This window comes from Mustela erminea, chromosome 3, assembly GCF_009829155.1.
Source record: "Mustela erminea isolate mMusErm1 chromosome 3, mMusErm1.Pri, whole genome shotgun sequence".
NCBI lineage: Eukaryota > Metazoa > Chordata > Mammalia > Carnivora > Mustelidae > Mustela > Mustela erminea.
In genome coordinates, this window is record NC_045616.1 from 69617353 (window position 1) to 69641566 (window position 24214).

The window sequence follows — 24214 nt, forward strand, 5'->3', positions numbered from 1 at the left end:
ATATTGATTGACCTTTCCTTCCAATTGCAGTCCAGGCAGCTAGCTGTCTTTTTTCATTTGGAGGGATATGACAGCTGACCTAGCTTATTTTCTTGGACTAGCAAACTAGGGCAGTCCTTGGACAAGTTAGGCAGCCAAGACCAGAATACCCTACAATGACATAGCAATACAACACTAACACTGTTTTAAGTGGGAAGCCCTAAACAATAACACTGTCATCAGGTAGCCTTCTGGGTTAGAGTTTTCTGCTTTCCTCCAAAAATGAAAGCTTCCTTATCGGGAAGCAGCGGTGAGGAGGGTTTCCAGGTTACAGGATGGCAGTCATATGAATTATTCACAGTCTTTGGAATAAAGAGCAAGAGGGTCCCCATAACTTCACATTTCCCAGTGAATATGCTTAATGGGTTTCTGGACGATAGGCTCTGTATTCACTTAAGCTGGAGAAGCACATCATTAAATACAGGGCAGAGCGTTTACTTGTTGCAAGATTTTTCCCATTACTAGCATTTTACCTAACCAGAGCAAGGGGTATGGTCAACAGTGCTCTGCAAAATAATGGGTTCACAGAACACTTTGAGAGGGGAGCTCCACTTAAGGCATGCACATGGAACATGCTTTGAGAAATGCAGGCTTAACCGAGCCCTCTTTTTAGTACAACGTTAGGACGACCATAGGAAAAGCAGAGACCAAATTACTGTCATGTAATATGCCAGTCACTGCAGTCAGGAGCTTTGAATTTCACAGTCTTGTATCGCACTATGAGGAACCCTCGAGGTGACTTATGCTGTAATTCAATCAAGTGTCCCCTACTACACCTGGCAAGACTGTACAACTAATCCAAGAGGAGACTGCAAACAAGAGCTACACAAATACTGGTGCATCACAGTGATCAGATCTCTAAGGAATGAAACACAAAGAATAAGAGCACTACTATTCCACAGGCCTAGAGTGCATGTGCCAGACAAACACAGTAAATAAAAACCATTTCTATATCCATGTGTTTATAACAGCAATGGAATAACAGAGCTGGGCCCCTATTTACCAATGGGCAAGACTTCTCTTTGTTCTCTTTGCACTACTGGCCCATTTCCTGATCTCCCTGAACAAATTTCCTATTTCTGAGACTTGGACTTCCACTTTGAATGTAGACAATCATAAGAGACCATTACTTTCAACAACGTGAATGAAGATATGAAGAAAAACGAAAAATGAAAAGTGGAGATTTCGCTGTTTCCTTCCTGTCCCGCCATTCTATCATGATTGAGAGCTAGCTGTGGGCCTCCTGCTTCAAGAGTTTATCACTTTTTGGAATTTGCTTTTCTTTTTAGGTTTACTTGTGCCCTTAGCTTTTTAAATTATTTTTTGTTAAGCTACAGCATTGTAGCTGGTTTTGAATGTTAAGGTAACAGCAACATTGTCATTTTCTATATTCTTGTCATTATCTATATTCCCAAGTAGAAAAGGAAGACTGAGAAATAGGAGATTTTACTTCTTTGAGTCCCTAATTTTGAGGAGGTCAAACTTTATGAATAAGTCAGTAGAAAGTGAGGTAAATAATTAGGTCTGGAAAAAGCGTGTCTCTTCAATGTCACACCACTTGATCAACGGTGCTGAGTCATTCCGCTCTCCACTAGAGCTGGGTCTGGGCATGGCTGCGACCCATAGATAAGAAGAGAAACAGGCAGTGCACACAGATACACAGATAACCAAGATCTGGGTGTTATCAGACCAAGACTCAAAAAGAACTATGCTAGAGGATAGAGTGGTAAACATGCGTGACAACATGAACATGTAGGAAACATAGGAAATTTCTGTATAGAGGTAAAAACTGCAGTAATAATGAAGAACAAAAGGGGAGACTGAGACTGAAAGATGGGACACCAGAATGAAATGGACTTACCAGCTGACTAGGCAAAACAAAGTTAAGTTTAAGGAGAAGCAAAACAAAACAAAAACCAAAGGCCAAGAGGAGTATCTAAGACCCACGTGACAATATAAAACAGCTTACATAGGTATACATGGAGTCTTAGAAGGAGAAGAGAGAAAATGAGGTAGAAGATACATTTCTTTGAAAAGATACAGACCTAGGACTTCCAAAAAAAAAAAAAATGATGGAAGGCATCCATCCACATATCCAAGAGGTTCAGTGAATCCTAAGCAGAAAAAATACAAAGAAAGTCATCTTGGGCACATCACAGTTAAATCTCTTTTTCAGGCAGTAAGTAGGTAAATGTGTGCGTGGGAATGGCAAGGGAATGCCCCCCCCCCAATTAATATAGAAATGTTAAGAGAGGCAACAGAGTTTGCTAGATAAGCAATCCAGCTACCAAAATGATATTCTGGTCCGTGAGCATTAGCCACCGAATGTGTCTGAGCTGTTGAGAACACTCTTCCCAAGTATTAAGAAACACACTCCTTCCAAAACCTTATCAGGATCCACAGACTCTCCAGGGTCAAGGTAAGAGTAGCCTGGCTAAATGTCTACATTACTTTTTCAGAGTTGCTATTTAAGTTTCGATCTGTTTTTCCTTTTGCCTGAGGGCTGGGGGATAGAGAGGCAGAGAGGACACAGAAATCCTTGAAGGTAAAGGGATGATTTCAGTAATTCCTCATAAATCTAGAGCCAAATTGGGTACCCTGTACTTAACCCATTTTGTAATCTTTTCACCTCTAAATTAAAAGGATTTCCTACACCTGTCCTCCAAATAAATTGCTAATCTCATTTTGGCCAATTACCTGTTATACACATCTTTGGCGAGCACAACTCTGAATAGTCTGAGAAAAGCCCACAAATGTAATTCAGGACTTTTTTAAAGCCCTTGGCTGGTGGGGGGCGGGGGGACGGTTGGGGAACCCACCTAAGGACAAAAGAGGCTGAGCTACAACCAATCAAGGCACCTATGCATGCTTAACCTTTGCCAGCTGGAAAAAAATGGAGAAAGATCACGATCTAAGAATTTGTTTGAGAAGAGGGATGGGCCAAACTAAATACTTTTTCCTCCTTCATGTTTTCTGTCACAACATGCAAGCAGACTTGAAGTAGAAATTCTAGTAACTGAAATTCTGAAAGCCACAATGACTGTGATCTTTATAGGCTTGTTCTTTTTACCTGTTTTGAAGCTCAATCCCATCGTTTTCTTAAAAATCAGAGGCAAATAAAACCAAATACCATTTACTGGATAATAAATCAGATGTTGGAATGCAGTACGAGGAAAGACATAAAACTTCGACAAAAAAAATGGAAATTTAAAACATTCTGAAAACTGCAACAAGAGGATCCTCTGGGGTGTTGCTAATGCTGGGTTTTTTGTGTGTTTTGCAAGGAGGGGGCTGTTACGTGCGTATACTCAGTGCGTAAAAGTTCACAGACAACCGCACATTTTGGTTTTGTGTTATTCTTACAGAAGAAGAATCAGTGTCTAAGATCTGTGGGACAATATCAAGCTTAAAATACATTTATATCTTAGTAAAAATATGTTTTTAGAAGACTAGGTAGGAATTCTTCAAAAGGCAGCAGGCTGTAATCACCTTCAAATCCAGGCACTAAATCCCAGTGCCTAACTACAAAATGGATAGTAAGCATATGCTACTGGAACTGAATTCCAACAGACACGTTTCAGCACTGTAATTCTGAATGCTTTAGTACCGGATTTATATAACACTTCATAGAGAAGTAGTAATGGGAATCCACTTCCCTTGGAATTCTTGAATGTATCTAAGTAGAGAGATGTTAGCCTTAAAAAAAAAAAATGGGGAGACTTTTGCTGATTTTTTGATTGAATTGTTAGGAGTGTGGAATTCTGTAAAAGCCAGAATCCTTATAAATTAGGATAAACACACTTAGGAATCATAGGAGAATAAACATTTTACAGACAGCTTTGCAGCCATACAGAGATTCAAAGCAGTGGTGTTATCAGGTGGAAGAGAGTGGTATGGAGGCCAAAGACTGTATCCGACGCTTGAGGAAAAAACAACATCACCTTAAGGATAGTGGCTGCCTACCTTGTGACCTGAGAAATACTGACTGGTACAGGGCATCCCCTAGGAAAGAGGCACAGTCTCCCTTTATAAAGATGGTGGTGGCAAGGCAGATACCATGGAGGCTATGCACAGGGAGTAACTGCGTGTGAGTCCTGGCTTCACCTTGTACTAGCTCTGTGACCTTGGACAAGTTCGGTAACCTCTCTGTGCCGTCCTGCCAAAGGCAGTGAACAGTTCTGCACAGATTGCCAGGCGGAAGATCACTGTATAAGCATGGTCCCAAAATTCAACATGAGATTCTACGTGGCCACGAAAAAAGGGGGATTAATCATTTGTCCCGTGGGAAAACATTAATTCTTTGAGTGTGATGTTTACTGTCATAGCTGTGCTCTGTCAACTGGTACCTGGAGTCCACAGGAGTTGAGAATGACCACCAAAGAGTTAAAAAACAAGGAGGGGAGAGATGAAAATACCATTGATCCTCCCACTGGAGGGTCTTTCTTATGATCCAAACCCTAACAGCCTTTACCTATCTATTTATGTCTAACTGACGTCTGCTGCCCAGTCTGTTATATGCTGTAACAGCACGGGGTTGCCTGAAATTCACTGAGACTTCCCTGCTTTCCTTCATGAGTTGTCTACAGCCCTCAACCCATTTTAACATAAGTCACTAGCTGTGGTAAAATCAATGGAAGGTAGGTTTTGTTTTGTTTTCCCTATCTTTAGAAACACCCATAAGATGTAGCAACTTTTTGGAATGTTTTATATTTCCATTGTTTGGGCTTTTAAAGGCTTATAGGTTTCGCGGTGTCGTTTTTCAGCATTGTAAACTTAGTGCCCAGTAAAAATGACAGAAGTTTTTGTGTGGCAGGGTTGCCCATCCCCTTCTGTATCTTGTTCTGCGAGCTGGCTGCACGGGATTGTTCAGTCTGTGGAGATTCACCCTGCTGTACACTTCTGAATAGATATTTCACGTAAAAAGTACTATATACATGGACACCCCAAGCACACACTATTAAAAAACAACAACAGCAACAACACACTTAATCCACAAATTTGCAAGTGCCCAGCATGTGCCGAGGGCACCGTGTATGGGAAAGTGTCTACTCGTCCCTCAGCATTTCAGCTGTGTCCCTCACGAGACAGCCAGACTGCATGCTACAGAACAGGGACTCCAAGCCAGGCTGACTGCGTTTGAATGCTGGCTTCTGTGTCACCAGCTACGCGATCTTGTGCAGGAGATTTAACTCCATCATGCGTCAGTTGCCTCGCCTGCAGGGGGACGCTCATGGTACCACCACCCTCCTCGGGCTGCTGAGAGGAAAGAAGTCAGTTCGGTGTGCAAAGCACGGGGAACCACGCTGGCACATGCCTGGCTGTGTGTTCGCTCTTCCATGATCTGTAGCCGCGATACTCCCCTCACACGAGGCTGCTCCCACTTCTGCAGCATGAAGCCTCCCTTATAGCCTATCTCCTGGCCTATCTAATTTTGCTTGGGGAGATTCAAGTGTAGAGGATGGGACAGAGGTAATCATATTGCTCGGCCTGGAGCATATGCTTGTTACCCATCAGCTTACTTACAATGCTTTCTACTTCGGTGCCCCCTCTCCCCACTTCTCTTTCCCTGACTCCAAGTTACCCTCCTAATGCCCCAGATGGATATTCCGCTATTTGCATCAGCTCCTGGAAAATGTCAATTATATGGTGTGCATCTATTTTTTTTTTTTTCTTAAGACTCCATGCCCAGTGTGGAATCCAACATGGGGCTTGAACTCACGACCCCACGATCAAGAAGACCCGGACTGAGATCAAGAGTCGGACACTTAACTGATGGAGCCCCCCAGGGCCCCCTGGTGTGCATGTACTTTTTAACTGATGACAGAAGTGTGGTACAACAGAACTGAATTTCTAAACTTGTCTTCACACAGTGACATGTTTTCAGCTCTGTCCTCATTGCTGCACGTCTCTGGGCTGCTGCTTCTACCTGCTGGAAGTTTCGGGAAGGCATCCACCCTATTTTCCCAGCCATTCTCTCAACTGTCTACACTCACAATACCCCTGAACTTTCTGGAGCAACAACAGTGCTGCAAGAGGCATCTGTGCACACGTCCTTGGCAGAGGCCACTTTTTCCAGATGGAGATGTCAGGGTCACAGGGCAGACCATGCCCAGTTTAACTCAGAGCTGCCAGTTTACTCCCCCAAACAGCCTTATCACTCTGTGGAATGGCTGTACCAGACATTTTAGTCCAACAACCTTCTTAATGAAGGAGACAGTGTTATTCCCCCAGTGTACTGCTGAGGAAAGAGGAGACTTGTCAGTCTCATAGCTAGTACACGTCTGCCTGATCCCAAAGTCTCTGTGCATCCCCCCTCATGGACGGTCACACCAAGGGCATACCTTCCACATCGCCCTCATGTCACACTCCCCCCATCCCCATACGGCAGACAGCTTTCCTATGTGCATTACGGAGTCCTGACCTCTGCATTCATGCTGTTTACAATGTCCTGTTCCTCCTTCAAGAACCAGATGAAAACTCATGAGCTCTAGGAAATCTTTTCTGACTGCCGCTCACAGATTTCCCTCAGTTCAAAATCGATATCCAGTACCGCACTGATACTGTTAACCATGCAATTTGCTATTGTCTTTGGTTTATTTGTGTGCTAATTTTATTACATTCTTGAACATAAGCACCCAGTCCTGCAAGTTCTATTCCTCCGAGCCTAACTGCCGAGTGCACTCATAAGTAGAACAGAGTTTAAACAATGCAGACATTTTACCTCAAAAAAATCATCTAGTCCTAACCCCGTATTTTACAAAATAAGAGGAAAATTCTAGTTGAATAATTATTAACTAGTAACCTTGATAACACTAACTGTAATTTAAAGGATAGCTCCAATTTATTCCTTAACTGGCTGTGTGGGAAAAACTTTTCATCCATTATCTCATTTACTCATCAGAACAAGCTAGTAAGATGGATATTATTTTGTCACCCCCCCACCCTTGGATGAGTTAAGTGACTGGCCCAAAGTCATAGCTAGTAAGTTTCAGATATGGATTCGTGTCCCTTTTAACTGGGGTCAAAGGTAATTTGTGGATGGCTGATGTCAAAACTAATGAACGAAAACTATAAACAGCCTCAAAAATTTCTTTCTTTTTTTTTAACATTTTATTTATTTATTGGACAGAGATCACAAGTAGGCAGAGAGGCAGGCAAAGAGAGAGAGGAAGAAGCAAGCTCCCCGCAGGGCAGAGAGCCCAATGTGGGGACTGATCCCAGGACCCTGGGATCATGACCTGAGCCAAAGGCAGAGGCTTTAACCCGCTGAGCCACCCGGGCGCCCCAGCCTCAAAAGTTTCTGATAGAAATCTACCACCTCCAAAAGCCTTGGTTAATTTTTTTTTTAAACATAATACAACACTTTACGTGACTAAAATACTCTAAGAAATTATGGCAACTGGTCTTCTCAATTCCTTCCCCCTCTTCCAATATCCTTAAATAGAGTAACAAGTACTACACCCCCAAAAAAGAAATTATTCTTTAACACTTGAAATTCCTGGGACTAGGAAGGTGTTAATTACCATCCAGAAACTCAATGCATAATAAAGCTCAAAATTGTAGACATTTTTAAAACTAAACCCCTTAGTGCTCAAAAACCAACCTATATTCTTCTACTATTACAGACAGGAGCGCAATGCCTTGGTTTCCACTGCCATCATTCCACCTCATCTCTGCAACCGAGAACTCTGGTCATCATCGCTTCTTGTCCTCTCTGAGCAGTGGGTTTCTAAGGTCTCAAAGACATTTACTCTTCAGATAGGTAAAAAATGAAAAAAAGGGATCAATCCTAAAATGTTTACGGTCATGAGAAGAGAAGACCATCTGCTCTGAGAGAGCTCTGGGCTCATTTTCCCGGCAGGGGAGCCCAGTTTTTATAAACCTTATTCTCATTAGAAAAGGTAGAAAAATAGCTGGGAATTACTAGGAAGGATTTTCAGGCCCTGGAGCCGACTAAAACAATGTAGTTTGGAATGATATTTGGGTTTCTGGTAGTTGGATAGTCAGTGCAAGCAGGACATTTGGTTTGTTTTTAAAGGAAGAGAGAATGTTACAATACCTTCTGGTTTTGAAATTTATTAGATGCTGTGCCTCCCACTATTTACTCTCACATGCTCAAATTTTAAGTACAGTCTTTATGAACCTATTTATTCTGGATCAGCAAAGCTTCGGATGGAAAATGACAGCTCATCTAGAATAAATCTTCATCATCCTTTTGTGGGGAAATGCCGGAGGATTTGAAAAGTAATCCTCTGTAGTCTCCTGTGTTCTTTCCTTGTGTACCTCTCGTCTCCCCACATCGTGTCCCTGATGCTTCCATAGCAAATTGATTTTTATTTAACAGAGGCCTTTACCAGCTCCACAAATAACTGCTCTGCGGTCTTTGAACTATTATTCCTATTGCCCATTTTGCTTCATTCTTTGTTCATTTACTGTGTTCCAGCATTCATACTGGGGGACAGACAGGTGAGCATATTCTCAAAGTGAAAGCCTAGTTAGAAATTCCCAGTGGACAAGCTTAGCCAATCAGAGGCACATTACTTACCTTTGATTTCTTCCTAACCCTTTACACTTATTCAAATAAAAGAGATTTAAAAGCTTGTTTTCCTATACTTAAAGCACAAAAGGCTTTCTAAGACTAAAGGAAAAAAAAAGAATCCAGGCTACAGAAAAAAAAAGCCAACTCCTTGAGCAGACAATGAGCCCCTTATGTCTGGTCCATCTTTTCCCCATAGCTTTAATGTAATTCTGTTCTAAAAATTAACTTCCACTGAAGACAGTGATAGAAGACTGTCTAATAATAATGCTTTGCAAGTAATGAGGAATGATGTCATTGGTGGAGGGATTTTAGGATTGAGAAATGCCATTCAAAAATCTCAGACTAAATGGTAAAGTGATGTTATAAATAGCCTTGAGGGAAAAGAAAAATAATGGCTTAATTTGATTAAGAGAACATTTCATATATTCTCATTTAAATAGATGAGAAAATCTAGAGCCACGAAGGCTGTGTGTTAAGTGGCTACCAAGAGCTCGTTGATGGCAAAGCTCACTGCACAACCCAGTCCAGTTTATTCTTCCATCACTCCATATTGCTACGGGGAAACTAAACATCTCTACCTGATCACGCTTCTTTTGAGATTACACAACACTGACTCAGAACAAAATCAATGCCCTCAGAAGATCTGGCAGCTGGTTTACCATAAATTGTTTCTGACCCCCACAACACAGGCACCTATAATTTGCAAGAGTTCTTTACTACAGCGCGGGTTATTGAATTGAAAATGATACAGTGCAGATTCTAAAGCAACGTGCTTCTAATGAAAGGTCACCGGCTACACAGATGCACATTTCCATTTGCTATTTATTGTCCAAGTAACATATCCACACAGCTAACAGTGGCTTCCCCTATCACTTCGCAATGTTAGAAAAGATATTTAGGCCCTTCTAAAAATTTCTAGTACTGCAGTGTTTTGGGAAGAAAAGGAGCAGAACTTTCAAACCTGCTTGGTAACAGGGCTGAACCTATTCACATGCACATTAAAGCACCAGATAACTTCTCTACAGGAGCTTAATGACTTAAAGTCTTTTGAAAACAAAACAAAACAAAACAAAAAACAAAATATGATCCTTGCTCAAAACAAAACAAAAAGACGCTCACTACCATTAAAAGAAAATCCGCTAACTCACAGTGTAATTTACACTGCATGGCAAGGCACAGTACTTCTGAAAATGCCAAGGAAGAATGAAATGAATACATGAAAAACAAAGAGGAACCAAAGCATATGCTAAGTGGAGTCCTTAGAACACCACTGACCAGGAAGTCTGGGCTGTGCACAGCGTGATGCTTCAGTGCTTCCTTAGTTAAATCTCTTTGGTCTGGCCCAAGAAAGACCCCGTCTACATGGATCTATGTTCTACTCCAGCAAAATTCACATCTTACATGATGCAACCATCCAGCTTCTTCAAAGCTGGCTTATTTCTACCCCTCACACACAAGAAGACTTCCATGACTTCATCACAAGAATTATAAGCCTAAAATGAATTGTCTGGAGGAACTTGGGGAGGGGGTACCCTGGGCCCTTAATACGTGTAACAAAGGGTTATAACATCTGGAGTCCACTTCCGAATATTCACCATGGGCAGTGTAATTTTAGGTATGAGTTAAAATCATCCCCTATACACAGTCAGTGGCCCTGACCACAATTTACTCCCCTCAGAGTGGTCAGCTAGGCTTAGATAAGAGGTATCACCATTTTAGTCAACACTGGAGAGTTTACCAAACGGCATCATGTAAGAGGTTTTCTTTTTTTTTTTTTTTTTAAGATTTATTTATTTATTTATTTGACAGAGAGAGAGAGATCACAAGTAGGCAGAGAGGCAGTCAGAGAGAGAGGAAGGGAAGTAGGCTCCCTGCTGAGCAGAGCACCCGATGTGGGACTCGATCCCAGGACCCTGAGATCATGACCTGAGCCGAAGGCAGTGGCTTAACCCACTGAGCCACCCAGGCGCCCCATGTAAGAGGTTTTCATTGCTGAACTCAAAATCAGTGGCTTCCTGATGGGCATAATGGATGGTACACACAGGCTGTCACTATTGAAACTCATGATATTCAAGGTAAGTGGGCAAAATCCATCTAGAATGAAGAAATCCATTCTTTACCCTTGCATGGGCAGGGCTTACAAATGTAGGGAAGCCTGTAACGCACCCGCACGACTGACACAGGAGGACCAAATGCACAATGGCCTCCTGTCCAAGAGGTGACTTAGAGGAGCTCTGTTGCTTGATGCCCACTACAGAGGTGAGAGAATCCTGCCTGCCAGAAGTTGTCAGGTCATTGACCTTGAGTGGAACTTTTCCAAAAAGATCCAGCTGGAGCCGTTAAAGGGCCAGAGAACAGGGATTTCACTGGGTTTAGAGGACAGGCGGCTGCAGGAATGCTTTGTGCCTATCTGTTCACACGTGTGTGTTCAGTGAAAGTCCATGTACAGCAGCACAGCCCGTGACTAACTTGAGGTCTGTGGGATTAGCAAGCCTTTACCCAAACCTTCACCCACTCTTTGGTGGCTACTGCTATCTATCAAACCTGAGAATTGAGCATGACCCAACGCCTCTTGGCCTTTTGACTACGACCAAGTGAAGAACTGAGCATGACTGCACTGGCCTAGGACTGTTCTCAACACATACATAACACATGGCTGCGGCCCTGGAGCCCGCCCTCACCACGCTGTAAGGTGTCAGGAGTTGTACAAGTCAGAACACAGTCGTTATTATGACTGTAAAATATCTAAATGTGGAGTTAAATACATTACATTGAAATCAACGATAAAAGAGGCTCAAAACTGACTCACTTCCTAATGAGGCTGTTCTGTTTCACTACAGCTGATGTCAGTTTCAGCGGTACGGTAGACGAACCACGCAACAGTGCTCTCCGAAGCATCTCTTTCCCGCTGTGAGGTCAGTTGTATCACAGTGGGTCTTGCAATTGGCTGCGGAGGGAACAGCCCCAGAAACTGGCAAACGCTGCCGATCAGGGTTCTGTTTTTCTCAGGGCTGGTTGTTAAACCAGAACTCCTCTGGTACGGATGGCCTTGAATTCCTAGAGCAGACTTTGCTTCCTCCGAGACCTTCAATTACACCAGCATATATAAAAACCCACAACCTCCTTTTGCACAGAGGAACCACACCACCACGCACACGTGCCGCCTGGGGCGACAGGACACACTCACTTTTGAAGCAGCTGGGTCCACTAGTCTCTGCCGATGTCGGGCTGAGTTGAAATGGCTCTTCGGAGGCTGCCCTTCCTGACAGTGAATGGAAGATGGGGTGTGAACAAGAGACGGGAAGGGGAGAAGGTGGGGCATGGGATGATGGGAAATGGTCAGAAAAGGGAGAGGGACAGCGTTTAACGGCACTGTACTTGTTTCTTTCAGCTGATACCCAACAATAAAAACACGACGTTTTCCCCCACAGAAGCACATGCCACATTCAAGTCCTAAGTTCTTTTGTTAAAAATGGCCTTATATACACATGCGAGTAATAAGGTTATGAACACAGCCCAGCATCCAGACATTTCCCATCAAACCTTCATTCTTCCCTTATCTGATACTGTCTCATTATATTTTAAGGATACTAAGGAGAACTGGAACCCGGTTTCCCTGAACATGAAGTCGATCTTCCTGGAACAGCAAAAGGTATTAAAGGAGCACTCTTAAGAGTCAGACTTGGCACCCATGATTCACCAAAATGACACAGGAATCATAGTCTTCCTCAAAAACATGAAACATCTCCCATCTCTCTGCATCATCCTGGCAGAATTCCTGGTGCCTGGCAGCCACCAAAATTTCTGTCCCTGAATGCACTTACATTTTACTGGCCCCAATAGAGACCAAACATTAAGTTAATCATTTGATCTATGTAGGAGGGTGGTCTCTCCTTTGACCAGTCTTACTAACTCTCCTGTATATATAGAGGACACACGGATCCCACAGAAACACTTAGCATTTCCCCATTGTTTATTCCATGCCAAACATATACACCAAATAAAAATTCCAAGAAATTATCTTTTAAAGGGCAAATTTAGAATAGGGGTCCACATAAATTGTACAGAGTTTCGCTTCTCCATTCTCTCAAGAATTTAAGAAGCAAACATGATTGATCCACTGTAAGCATCAACTTCAGTGATGGGGAGATGAAAGCAACAGAGAGAAGGTCTCAAAAAATCCCTGGTTCCAGTGAGAGACACAGGGAGCAGAAGTGTTAGTGTCAGCTCAGCTCTGTTCACAGAGCAGAGCACAAGGCCTTCTACTTAAGTGAGAATGCAGTGTCTCTATTATAATACTTCGGAATTCTTTTTCTTCTAGGAATAACAGCCCTATTACTTTTAACATGTGGATCAATCACATCCACTTGAAATGCCCACAACTACTACTTCAGTGTCCAAAGTATAATGCTTACCTTTCAAAAAGGAAATGTCATTAAGTAGCAGACCGCAAGTCAGAATTATGTTTTTCCTAGTAACTGCTCTGCCAACATGCATTCTTTCCCTACTCTCTTCTGAAAGAATCCAAGGAAATAGTTTTAAATCTCAGCTGACCTAGAAAATGTACCAGAGTTTTAACAGTAAAAAATGATGCTCAATAATGCATTGAATATTTGACAAAACAAAAACAAAAAACTGAGTATGACTTCTCACTCAAAACAATCAATAGTTTTGCAGGAGAAATAGCTTTACGATTTTTTTAAAGAAGATTTTACTTATTATTTGAGAGTGAGCTAGAGAGAAAGGGGGAAAGAGCATAGGGTGGGGTCAGAGGGAAAGGAAGAAGCAGGCTCCCCTTTGAGCAGAGAGCCTTACCACACAGGACCCAATCCTAGGACCCTGGGATCATGACCTGAGCCGAAGGCACAAGCTTAACAGACTGAGCCACCCAGGTACCCCTACTCTTTGTTTTTTAAGTCATGAGATTATTTATTTAGCTGGCTTTGAAAAGTCTCCTTTAAATTTAATGGTTTATAAAAAAGTGGTTTTAAGGTTTTTTTCTTCCTAAAAAAAAGTCATTTGATAGAAACAAATAAATAGCCTCATTAATATATCTGGAGATCTATCTGCCCTTATTAACCTCCCTGTGAAATGATTACAACTGATTTAAGAGTTCCAATGCACAGTGCCAGGCTTCCACTTATGAGGAAAAAAATTAATCCTGGCGTTAAATATACAATTACAGTCAATGTGCAAATTAACTAAATCCTAGGCCTGCGGTTTATTGCTCTTCTTCTCACTGCAAGGTGAAAATGTTTTTTTGTTTTTTTATTAGCTAATTGCACCATGAACTCAGCAGGGGGCAGATGTTGATATTAAAACTAGAATCTGAATCTTAAACTCCCTCCCCTGTGGAAGGCCGGTTGAAAGAGAGTAAGCACATCATTCCAGGAGGAGAGTGGTGGGGAAGACAGGTTTTTGAAGCCTGGTTTCCATTTTATCTCATTTATCATCAAGTACAATGGATCTGTGACAACAGTCTGCTTGCAGTGAACAAATACGTGTATGAAATAATCAATACATTTATACAGATTCTGGTAATACATCTTAATAGAAACCAAAGAACAGTCTGGAGGATTGATGTCATTTTAATGAATTCCATATGGAGAGAAAATAAAGGAATTGTGAACAGCTCACACCAAGTTTTTCCTTCCTATGACTCCTATCTTAAAACTAATCTTAATTCTCAATAGAATAGTCGCATTGTATTCTACCACTGGGGGGGGGGGGAGTTAGTCATGGTCAGTTACTCACATATTCTGGAATCAGTTGGATACGGAGGCTTTGTGGAAAGACATAGATAGCTAGGTACTGGTTAAAACTTTTGAGAAGAATTTAACGCATCAGAAGCTAGAAACGTCTGCTTCTTCATTTTAGGGAGACCTTCATTTAAAAGAGTGTTCTTTTCTTTTTCCAGTTTTGTTATCGGCCAGATGTCCTGACACAACCAGGGGAAGTACGAACAATGCACCGTGGAGCACAAGCAGTCGTATAAAGTCAATTATGAAATACTTGACATTTTTAAAAAAGCAAACAGGGCTTTTATTAACGGTAATGCAGGAAACCAACATCTTACAGAAAAAAAAAATTGTACATACAGTTTTCCCTACTCAAGAAAAACAGAAAATTATATCATTCAGGCTAATGTTAAAGACAGAAGATGTGACTTCATTTTCTTTTCCCAAACTTTTAATCCCAAGAAGCTATTTTTCCTCTGAAATGACAGCCTTTAGACTCTGGTATCTGTCATTCCAGACTGAGACATCAGTCTCCAGGTAGCATTTACCTCCTGGCTAATTCCATCAACATCAGCAAAATAACAGATTGGACCTGGGTGGCTCAGGGGGCTCTCCACGGAGCAGCTTATTTGCATATGTAAATAGGGGCTCTTTACCACCAGGGAAGGAACAGGAGAAAGAGGGCAGGAAGCTTCACCATCAGTTTTGTGAAAACAGAAGTACATTATATTGCTCAGGTTAATTTAACCAAAATGCTTTTGCTGTGATAACCACCACTAATAAAAGGAGCGGCCCTGGGTTATGTAAATAAACTATTAAAAAATAACAAAGGAAGTACTGACATGTGCATAATCTGGAAACTTAATGAGACATATTTCATCTCCGTGCTAAATGCTTTCATCAAGCCTTCTCCTGTTAAGTAAGTCATTTTAGAAATTATAAACATCCCTTAGCACTGCAGATCATACTTTTTAAAGAAATTATTGTTCCCTAAACATTACAGATCCGATAGCATCGTACTTTAGCCTAATTTGCACCATACAAATGAATACTCTGTGGAAAACAATTTATCAGGCATGAAATAATGGGTGTCCGGTGAATTTAGTGGCTGACATCTGATTGCTAGAGTAACTACTTCTTTACGTCATGTATAAGGTACTCTATCTCAAAACTAGAGCCACAAGAAAAGTTTTAAACCCAGTGTATTTGTAAGTTTGGCATTAATCCCATTATTGTAAAAAAAAAAAAAAAATCTATCGTTGGACATTTCCAGCCTAGATTTTTTTTTTTTAAAAGATTTTATTTATTTATTTGACAGGGATCACAAGTAAGCAGAGAGGCAGGCAGAAAGAGAGAGGAGGAAGCAGACTCCCTGCAATCCCAGGACCCTGGGATCATAACCCAAGCCAAAAGCAGAGCCTTTAACCCACTGAGCCACCCAGGCACCCCCCAGCCTAGATATTTTTATATAAGATAACAACCAAAATAAACATAATGGTTTCACGGGCTCCAGACAACTTCTTAAAAGTCCATTCAAAACAATTTTAACTCTGGAAAAAATCAAATGCATTCTCAGGTAATAAAAATTTTCTCCCAACTCAGAGACATCTTTCTGTCTGTGATGAGTGTATTTTACTTCCAAGGGAAGCTCTTCCTAAACACTTGACTAAAATACAACAACGCCCCTGCAAAAAGTTACTAGTAAGGGAGATCCTTCATGTCTATCAAGCAATCCAGGACCACACAAAGTCAAGAAACTTCTTGAAAACAGACTGATTCAAAGACTCCCCAAGCTAGGAAGATTTAACAATTACCAAGCATATCAAAATAAGGATCAAAAACCCAAATGAACATGCAAGCAATGTGCCATTTAGAAGTGAGAGCACATTTTCAATGAGGACATGGTACAATTCTATAACCCGTGGAACTAATCCCTCTATACTTTATAAAAACCTCCGTAAGTAATAACCTTGTAAAGATGAAAGTACATCATTTGTTTTTCTTTCAAACTTTTGACTAGAGTTTAAGAGTCACCAAAATGGGGTAGTGGAAGGGATGCTCTCACCTCCGAAAGCAAACCCTAACACCATGGCTAACTTTTGTCACTGCGATGCTCAGCGAGAAATGTATTTCCCATCATTCAGCAACACAGGACGATACCGCCAGCAGTGTGATCTATTTGCTCATCTAGTCTAGTTTCTTTTTAAACAAAGGCCCATCTCTAGCTACCACATCTGAGGGATTTGACCTACAGTTCAAAACCACAGCAAGGAAGTGGTTCTTAGACTGTAAGACAGGGATCTTTAGACCCTGATGTTTTAAGTTGTGTCCCAAACTTCAATCATGCACTTAGTCATTTTTCCCATATTCATGTACTTCTTCTATTACATCTACTATGTATGTTATCCTTTTAATTATTTTGAAAGACAGCTCCATTTTTAAAAAATAGAATACTTCAATTTTTAATGATCGCCTAAGTAATAATATCTTGAAATCTTGGCTTTGTTGTTCCGGTTACATTTTTTTTAGAATTTTATTTATTTATTGGAGAGAGAGCACAAGCTGGGGTGGGGAGACAGACATACAGGCTCCCTGAGTGGACTCAATCCTAGGACCCCAGGATCATGACCTGAGCCAAAGGCAGATGCTTCACCACCTGAGTCACGCAGGCACCCCAGTTACATTTTTTCTAATATATATTAAGATAACTATATTGAACACGACATAAAAATATCCATGTACTGTCTATACTCATCTGTGTGCAACCAGTGCTGTTCATACAATCTCGGGCGGCAGGGAGCAGCCCAGGCTCTGCAGGAGTTATCTGGAGGGCAGGGTGGGTAGTGACTGCAAATGGGCATTTACAACTCTACCCTAACACCTCCCCCTCAACCCTAACTAACTACTCTGAGATGTTAAGCAAATTGCAAAACTGCGTATTTTACAAGTCCATGATCCAATTCTTGACCTCTGTCCCCCAAATCTGCTCTCCTCAGTGGACCTCATCTCTATCTTCCCTTATCTCTGACATTCACCCAACTGCTCTAACCAATGACCTAGCATCAACCTTCCTGTCTCATTCGTAATCTCAGTTCGCATGGGCCAGATACTAAACCCCACACACCCATATTTAATCCATCACCAAATCCTATCGGTTTTCATTTCATAACATATTTCAAATTCAACTCTTCTTACTTTTATCATTACCCACCTCATCCAAGACACTTATCTATAACATTTGCGGGGCTGCCATAAGAAATTACCACAAAATGGGCAGCTTAAACAAAAGATACTTACTTTCTCACAGTTCTGGAGGCCCCAAGTCTGAGATCAAGGGGTCAGTCAGCAAGTTGTTTCCTTCTGAGGGCCTTGAGGGAAGGAGCTGTCACAGCTTCACTCCTTGACCTCTAGATGGCCCTCTTCTTCCTGTGTCTCTGAACGCTATCTTTCCCCAGGCAGGTCTGCCTCTGTCCCCAAATTTCCCCTTATTATAAGGACACCAGTAACACTAGATCAGGGACCACCCTAACAACTTCCTTTTAAGTTGATTACCTCTGTAAAGACCCTGTCTCCAAGCAACGTTGCGTTCTGAAATACAGCGGCTAAGGCTTCCACGTACGAGGAGGCCAACAATTCAACACACACCACCATCCAAGTCATCCAGAATCCAGCAACACCTCACATCCCTTCTGCTACTTTTGCTGTTGTAGGGTCTCCCAGCAGCAGACAAAGCCACCCTGTACAATACATGCAATATTCCTTTTCTCCAAGCCCTCCAGTGCATTTCCCTTCTACACACCGCAAATCCTTCGAGGGCCTACGAAGTCCAGGCCTGGGTACTTGTCTGGATCCTATGCTTTCAGCCCCGCCCCAACCCCCACTCCACTCTGACCACACTGGTGTCTGTGCTGTTTCCTGAGCTCTTCAAGCACATTCCCAACTCACGTTCCCTGTGATTCCCTTCACTAGAAAACAGTCCTATGACTATTGCAAAGCATGCCCATTCACTGCATTCAGGAATGCTCCAATGTCCCTTCCCCTAAAAGACCACCCCCATCCCTCCCTTTCCCCTTCTCCTCCTTTACTTCCTAACAGTGACTACTCTGTGATATTATATTATACATGCATGTGTTCATCTTTTTTTCCTCTAAGTTCTTACAAGGCTGGGAGGTTGGTCTCATTTATTCTCTGCCTGGCATGTGACGGATGCTGATAAATAATTATCAAACCAACAAATGAAGCAAATTTATATACGTGATGCACAATTATACCAGCTCATTCACACCCAATATTTCAGCGGGGTTCCCACAGCAAAAAAAGAATGCATAACTCAGACAAGGTGTTTTGAGTCAAAATTATTTACAAAGAAGTAAGAGGAGTAGGGCTCCTTCCTCACCCCTAGGCCAGAAGAGGCAAAGGGAGGAGCTGCTTCCAGGACATGTAGGACAGACCTATATAGAGGGTCACCTGACAAGTGCCCTTACTTTCATAAGACCATTTAGCCAGCCTGGGCTAAGGCCACAGGACGGGAACCGGAGAATGGCTTCTATTGTATTCTCTATTTCCCCTCCTTGCTTCCAAAGCTCCTGCCCACTGGGCCTAACCCAACCTGACAGCAAAAGCTGTGGAGCCCTTTGATGCAAGTCTGCACGGGAGATGGGTAGTGGAAAGAGCAGAAGAAAGAAAAAAAGAGAAAGGGAGTCAGGGAAAGAAAGAAAGAAAGAATAAGAGAGAGAAAGAAGAGAAGGAAGGAAGGAAGGAAGGAAGGAAGGAAGAAGAAAGACAATGGAGAACTAGGAAGGGAGAGGACAGAGGAGGTAAAAGAAAGGGAAGTGGGGCAAGGGAGAGGATGGGAGAGAAAGGGAGAGTAGAGAAGAGCTCAAAGAGAGGAAGGCAGAGATGTACAAACTGATTTGTAAGTCAGAAAGAAGCTACAAAGTAACCCTAGGGCAACTGAGCCCCAGTTAACACCAGTAAGCACAGGGACTGCTTCCTTTCTCTCTTCCCTGCCCGGTCCTGACTCTGAAACAGCACTTGTTGTTCCCCTGGTGCTAGAGGCACCAGGGTGGCTTAGTTGGTTAAGCATCTGCCTGGGGCTCAGGTCATGATCCCTGGGTCCTGGGATCAAGTCCCATGTCGGGCTCCCTGCTCCATGGGAGTCTGCTTCTCCCCCTGCACCTCCCCCTGCTTGTGCTCTCTCTTTCTCTCCCTCATAAATAAAAATAAAATCTTTAAGAAATTAAAAAAAAATTCCCCTGCTAAATAACATCTGACAAAAGTTTAGCATCCGAAGTATATAAAGAACTTAGGCCACACAACACCCCCAAAACAAATAACCCAATTAAAAAATGGACAGAAGACATGAACAGACATGTCTTCACAAAAGACATATAGATGTCCAACAGACACAAGAAAAGACACCCAACATCACTCATCATCGGGGAAATACAAATCAAAACCACAATGAGACATCACCTCACACCTGTCAGAAAGGCTAAAATCAGAAACACAAGCAAGAACAAGCATTGGCAAGGATGTGGAGAAAAAGGAACCCTCGTACACTCTTGGTGGGAGTGCAAACCAGCACAGACACCATGGGAAACAGTACAGTTTCCTCCAAAAGTAAAAAATTAAACTACTATATGATCCAGTAACCCCACTACAGGGTAATTTACCCAAAGAACACAAAAACACTAAAGGAAAAAGACATATACCCCTATGTTTAGGGCAGCATTATTTACAAAGCCAAAATATGGAAGCAGCCAAAGTATCCACTGACAGATAAATGCATAAAAAAGACATGAACACTCACACACACACACACACACAGAGAGAGAGAGAGAAAGAGAGAGAGAGAGGAATATTACTCAGCCATAAAAAAGAACAAAATCTTGTCATTTCCAACAACGTGAATGGATCTAGAGAGTGTAACGCTAAGTGAAATAAGTCAGAGAAAGTCAGATACCATACGATTTCACTCACAGGTGGAATTTAAGCTACAGAACGAATGAACAAAGGAAAAAGAGACAAACCCAAAAACAGACTCTTCACCACAAAGAACAAATGGATGGTTGCCAGAGGGACAGGGAAAATAGGTAAAGGGGATTAAGGATAAGCACACATAGCCTGATGAGCACTGCGTCCCGTATACAATTGTTGAATCACTACACTGAACACGTGAAACCAAGATAACACTGTATGTTAACTCTACTGGAATTAGGAAAAAGACCATTACCCATTAAAAAAAAAAAAAAATTGCCGTTGCTGAACAGCTTACGATCCACGTATTCGCACCGAATCACTACGGACATGCCTGCGTGTTTGAAGGGAGCAGACACAAAAAAAAATTTAAGCAGGGAATCCAAGTGGTACTTTTCTTCTCTGGCTCTTGCTTCCCAGAAATACTCAGGGGGTGAACTCGGTATTATCTGTAAAGCACCATGTATCCATGTATCCAACGGCAGGGGTTTTTACTTTTGTCAACAGGTTTTTACATGCATGTGTATTTTGAGATCTGCAGTCTCAAGCCAGAAGAAAATCCTGGTTTTGGATTCCTGAGGAAATGCTTACTTTGAATTCAAAATCACTTCCCAGCCCAAGCACACTTCAGTTTGCCTTTTAAAGTTGTTCAAGCTTAGGAGAGGAGAAAAGCCAGTCTGTACTGAGTCCCGTAACATTCCTTGCAGAAGGGGGCTCTGGCACGCCGAAGGCCAGTGGCAAATGCAGAGGGCCAGTCTCCTCCCAGCCCGGACGGGTGAAGGAAGACAGTCCCAGTCACTGAGCCCTGCTGGACCTCGGCACCCACACCTGTCACCAACTGTGATGCATCTGAATGTCTGAAATGGCAAGATTCTCTAGGAATGTGAGCTCAGGATGGTACAGATCAAAAATATACAGGAGGCCCTGTCTGAAAAACAAGTAAATTCAATTACTGGGTCCTGTCATAGTTCAGATTTCTTGTAGGCTTCGTGGTATGTGTGTTTTGGGAATCACAGTATTGACTTGCTATTTAGAAATGTTTACGTTTACTGCTGTTCATAGAGAAATGTCTGGGTCTCTGCCTGGGTATTCTACCCATCCGTCAATGATCCTTTGTTAGAGCATTTTAGAACATTATATATTGATTCAAATTAATGAATTTTATGTCAAAGACCAGTTAACATATTTTACCATAGACAATAAGTTTATGGATGTAATTACTGTCTTGAGCTCCAAAAACACAGCACAATTATACCGCAGCACATATGTCAACCCACTTAAGTCACTTCAATTTAGAAAAAAAATCTAATGCTATCACATGCCACACATTTTTTAATGAGAAAAATTTCAAGATACCTAAATTAAGAGAACCAATTTTCCACAGGGAAATCGGGGGGGGGGGGGGGAATTTAAAGGTAAACCAATTTTCTGAAGGCAAAATAAAATTTCCAACATAGCTCTGAGTTGTACCCAAAGCAAATTACTTGCCAGCAAGTAATATGGCTCTGATAATTAGACTTGATTGGGGTTTCAATTAAGCAGGGGGATGCACCAGACTTCTCAGAGCTGTTTTGATTTGTTTTGCCTGTTCTGGCGGGATGGGGAGAATAGCCAGGGGCCCAGGCACGAAAACGCAACCCGGCACTGCAGACTGAGGTCCGATGGCATTCCACTGACTTGTCTGGCAGCTGCTTACCTCAAAGATTCATACACGAAACAGATTAAGGGCCTACACACCCACCTCGATCATAATTACAACACCGAACACCTGATCTAACACTGCTAACCCGTAGCATAATGACAACTGCATCTTTTACCGACGTGTCCTCGCTACAAATCCTTGAGTAGGGATATGAATAAAAGGTCATCTTGTCACTCCCTCTCATTAGGAAGGCTTTGGATGCTTAGAAGACGTGAACTTTTAAACAGATACAAATAGATGGATCCTCAAGTTCAAGTCACAGTGCTGTAATTTCATCCTCTCCTCTGTAATCTGAACCGTCTTTGATCTGGAGAGTATTGAAAAAAAAAAAAAAAAAACGCGTTTTGTCTTCTTTACTCGTAGTTCCTTGCTGTGCTCTGGCCTGTGAGGTGCATAAAGCAGATGTGAAAGGCGCTCTGTCACGGTGAAGAAGGTCTGAAACACCCACACGTTTGCACCTGTTAAATGGAACAACAGCTGCCTCCACAGTGTATGAGAAGAAATAAGGGATGCGACACCTTCAGCACATGCCTGGCATGAGTCAGTGTGACAAATGCTGGCCATTCAAGGTACTGTGAGGACCCGTGGTAACTGTGTAGTGCCTCTAACATCCGTGCAGCTCACTTCTAGTTAAAACTTGATGTAACTGATTCTGTGAGTACTTTGCGTATTTTCTCCATTTGTGAGTAAGCAGAGCAACAGAGCTTAGATGCCAGAGTTCCAGGCTTTGGGGAGATCACGGATGACTCGTATTCCCTGTCCTCACGCAAAGAAATCCTACAGGGTGACAGCAGACGATGCCCACCTCCAGTGATCTCAGATAAGGCCAATCTTGAGCCCACTAACCTCTCTGGAGATAACTGAGCGGTGACGAGAGAAGAGAAGCAGACGGCTTCCTGGCCTGCTTTCCAAGCACCAGACTCAGGCACTGTGTCTGGGGCCCCATTCATCACGTGTCCTGCCTGCACTCTAAAAGTGACGTCCATCCCCAGTGACACAGTGACTTTCCCATGCTTTGAGGGCACTTCCACTCTGATTGTCCCAGACACCCACGGGAATGCAAAAGAGGAAGGAAACATGCTAAACAATCCATGACCAAGTTTGGATTTTTTTTTTTTAACAGTCAGACGATGGGAAGTGGTGGGAGGGAAGGGCTGAAGCATGGGGCAGATAACCAGGGCAGATGACAGAAAGACAGAAGCCTCAGAGGAAGTGTTTGTGGGAGAAAAACAAGAAAGGCCATGGATTGGGGGGGGGGGGGGGGGGGGGACTCTAGCAAAAAAGGAAAAGGTGTTCTCTGCCAAGAAAAATGTGCTAATCTTATGCAGCTGAAACAGATATTTAAAGAAATGTTGTAAGGCTTTTGTCTTTAACTCCTTAACACTTAATCCCAAGGGAATACTTTCCTCAAACACTCCTGCAGGAGTAAGGGGTACTCCATCACTGACAGCCACAAGCGACAGCTATCCAAATGGGGAACCTCTCTTCTTGCACAAACACAACGACAACAAAAAACCAGCATCGTGTATTTTATTGTCTCAATCAAACTGCAAGGTCCATAGAAGAGAACAAATATTCTTGTGAACCTGAGTTTCTAAATACTTAACAGTTACACATAACACTTGCTGTGTGCAAAGCTCTGTTGGGCATGCTGTGTATTAATTACGTTATTCCTCATAATAGCTCTCCAAATTGGGCAGTGTGAGTATCCCCATTTTACAGATGACAACATAATGCATGAAGAAGTTTTAAAAAAATGTGCCTGAAGGCACAGAGCTGCTAAGAAGTGGGGCTGGGATTCAAAGGCAGACAGGTCACACAGCCTGTGCTCTCAATCCCTACCTCCAAGGAACCTTCACAGGTCACAGTCCATCAGTAACTAGATGTATCAGACCACTTTTTCAAAGAAGTACGGATTAATCAGTTCGAAATTTTTTTTAAGTTCAGTGACCTCAAGTAGTCTGAGATGGTTTATAAACGACTCACAAATTCCTCCTAAAACCAACCTTACTGCTCAATGGTTAAGTCCAATTCTAGGACAGTCTTAAAACCATGTGCCCTGCAGTCTTAGCAGCATTCTGGTTTCCAGGGTAAAGAGCCCATATGCAGGGTAGCACAGTGGTCTCCCTGCAACCACTGAGGCCACTCACACTCCAAGCATGTTAGTTGCTCACAGACCATGCTGTCCCCATTAGATAGTCTCCTCCTTGTATTTAA

At 42.3% G+C, this 24214-nt stretch overlaps 1 protein-coding gene across 6 annotated transcripts in view; it reads right to left on the minus strand.

Moving 5' to 3' along the window:
• MAST4 (microtubule associated serine/threonine kinase family member 4) overlaps positions 1 to 24214 on the minus strand; it is a 552196-nt gene that overhangs the window by 289625 nt on the left and 238357 nt on the right. For 2 of the 6 annotated variants that reach the window (XM_032336082.1, XM_032336080.1), the window contains exon 4: positions 11766 to 11840. The exons of the other annotated variants lie outside the window; for them this stretch is intronic. In XM_032336082.1, the coding sequence (XP_032191973.1) occupies positions 11766 to 11840 (75 nt within the window). The remainder of the gene's footprint in view (positions 1 to 11765; positions 11841 to 24214) is intronic. 6 annotated transcript variants of the gene reach the window in all.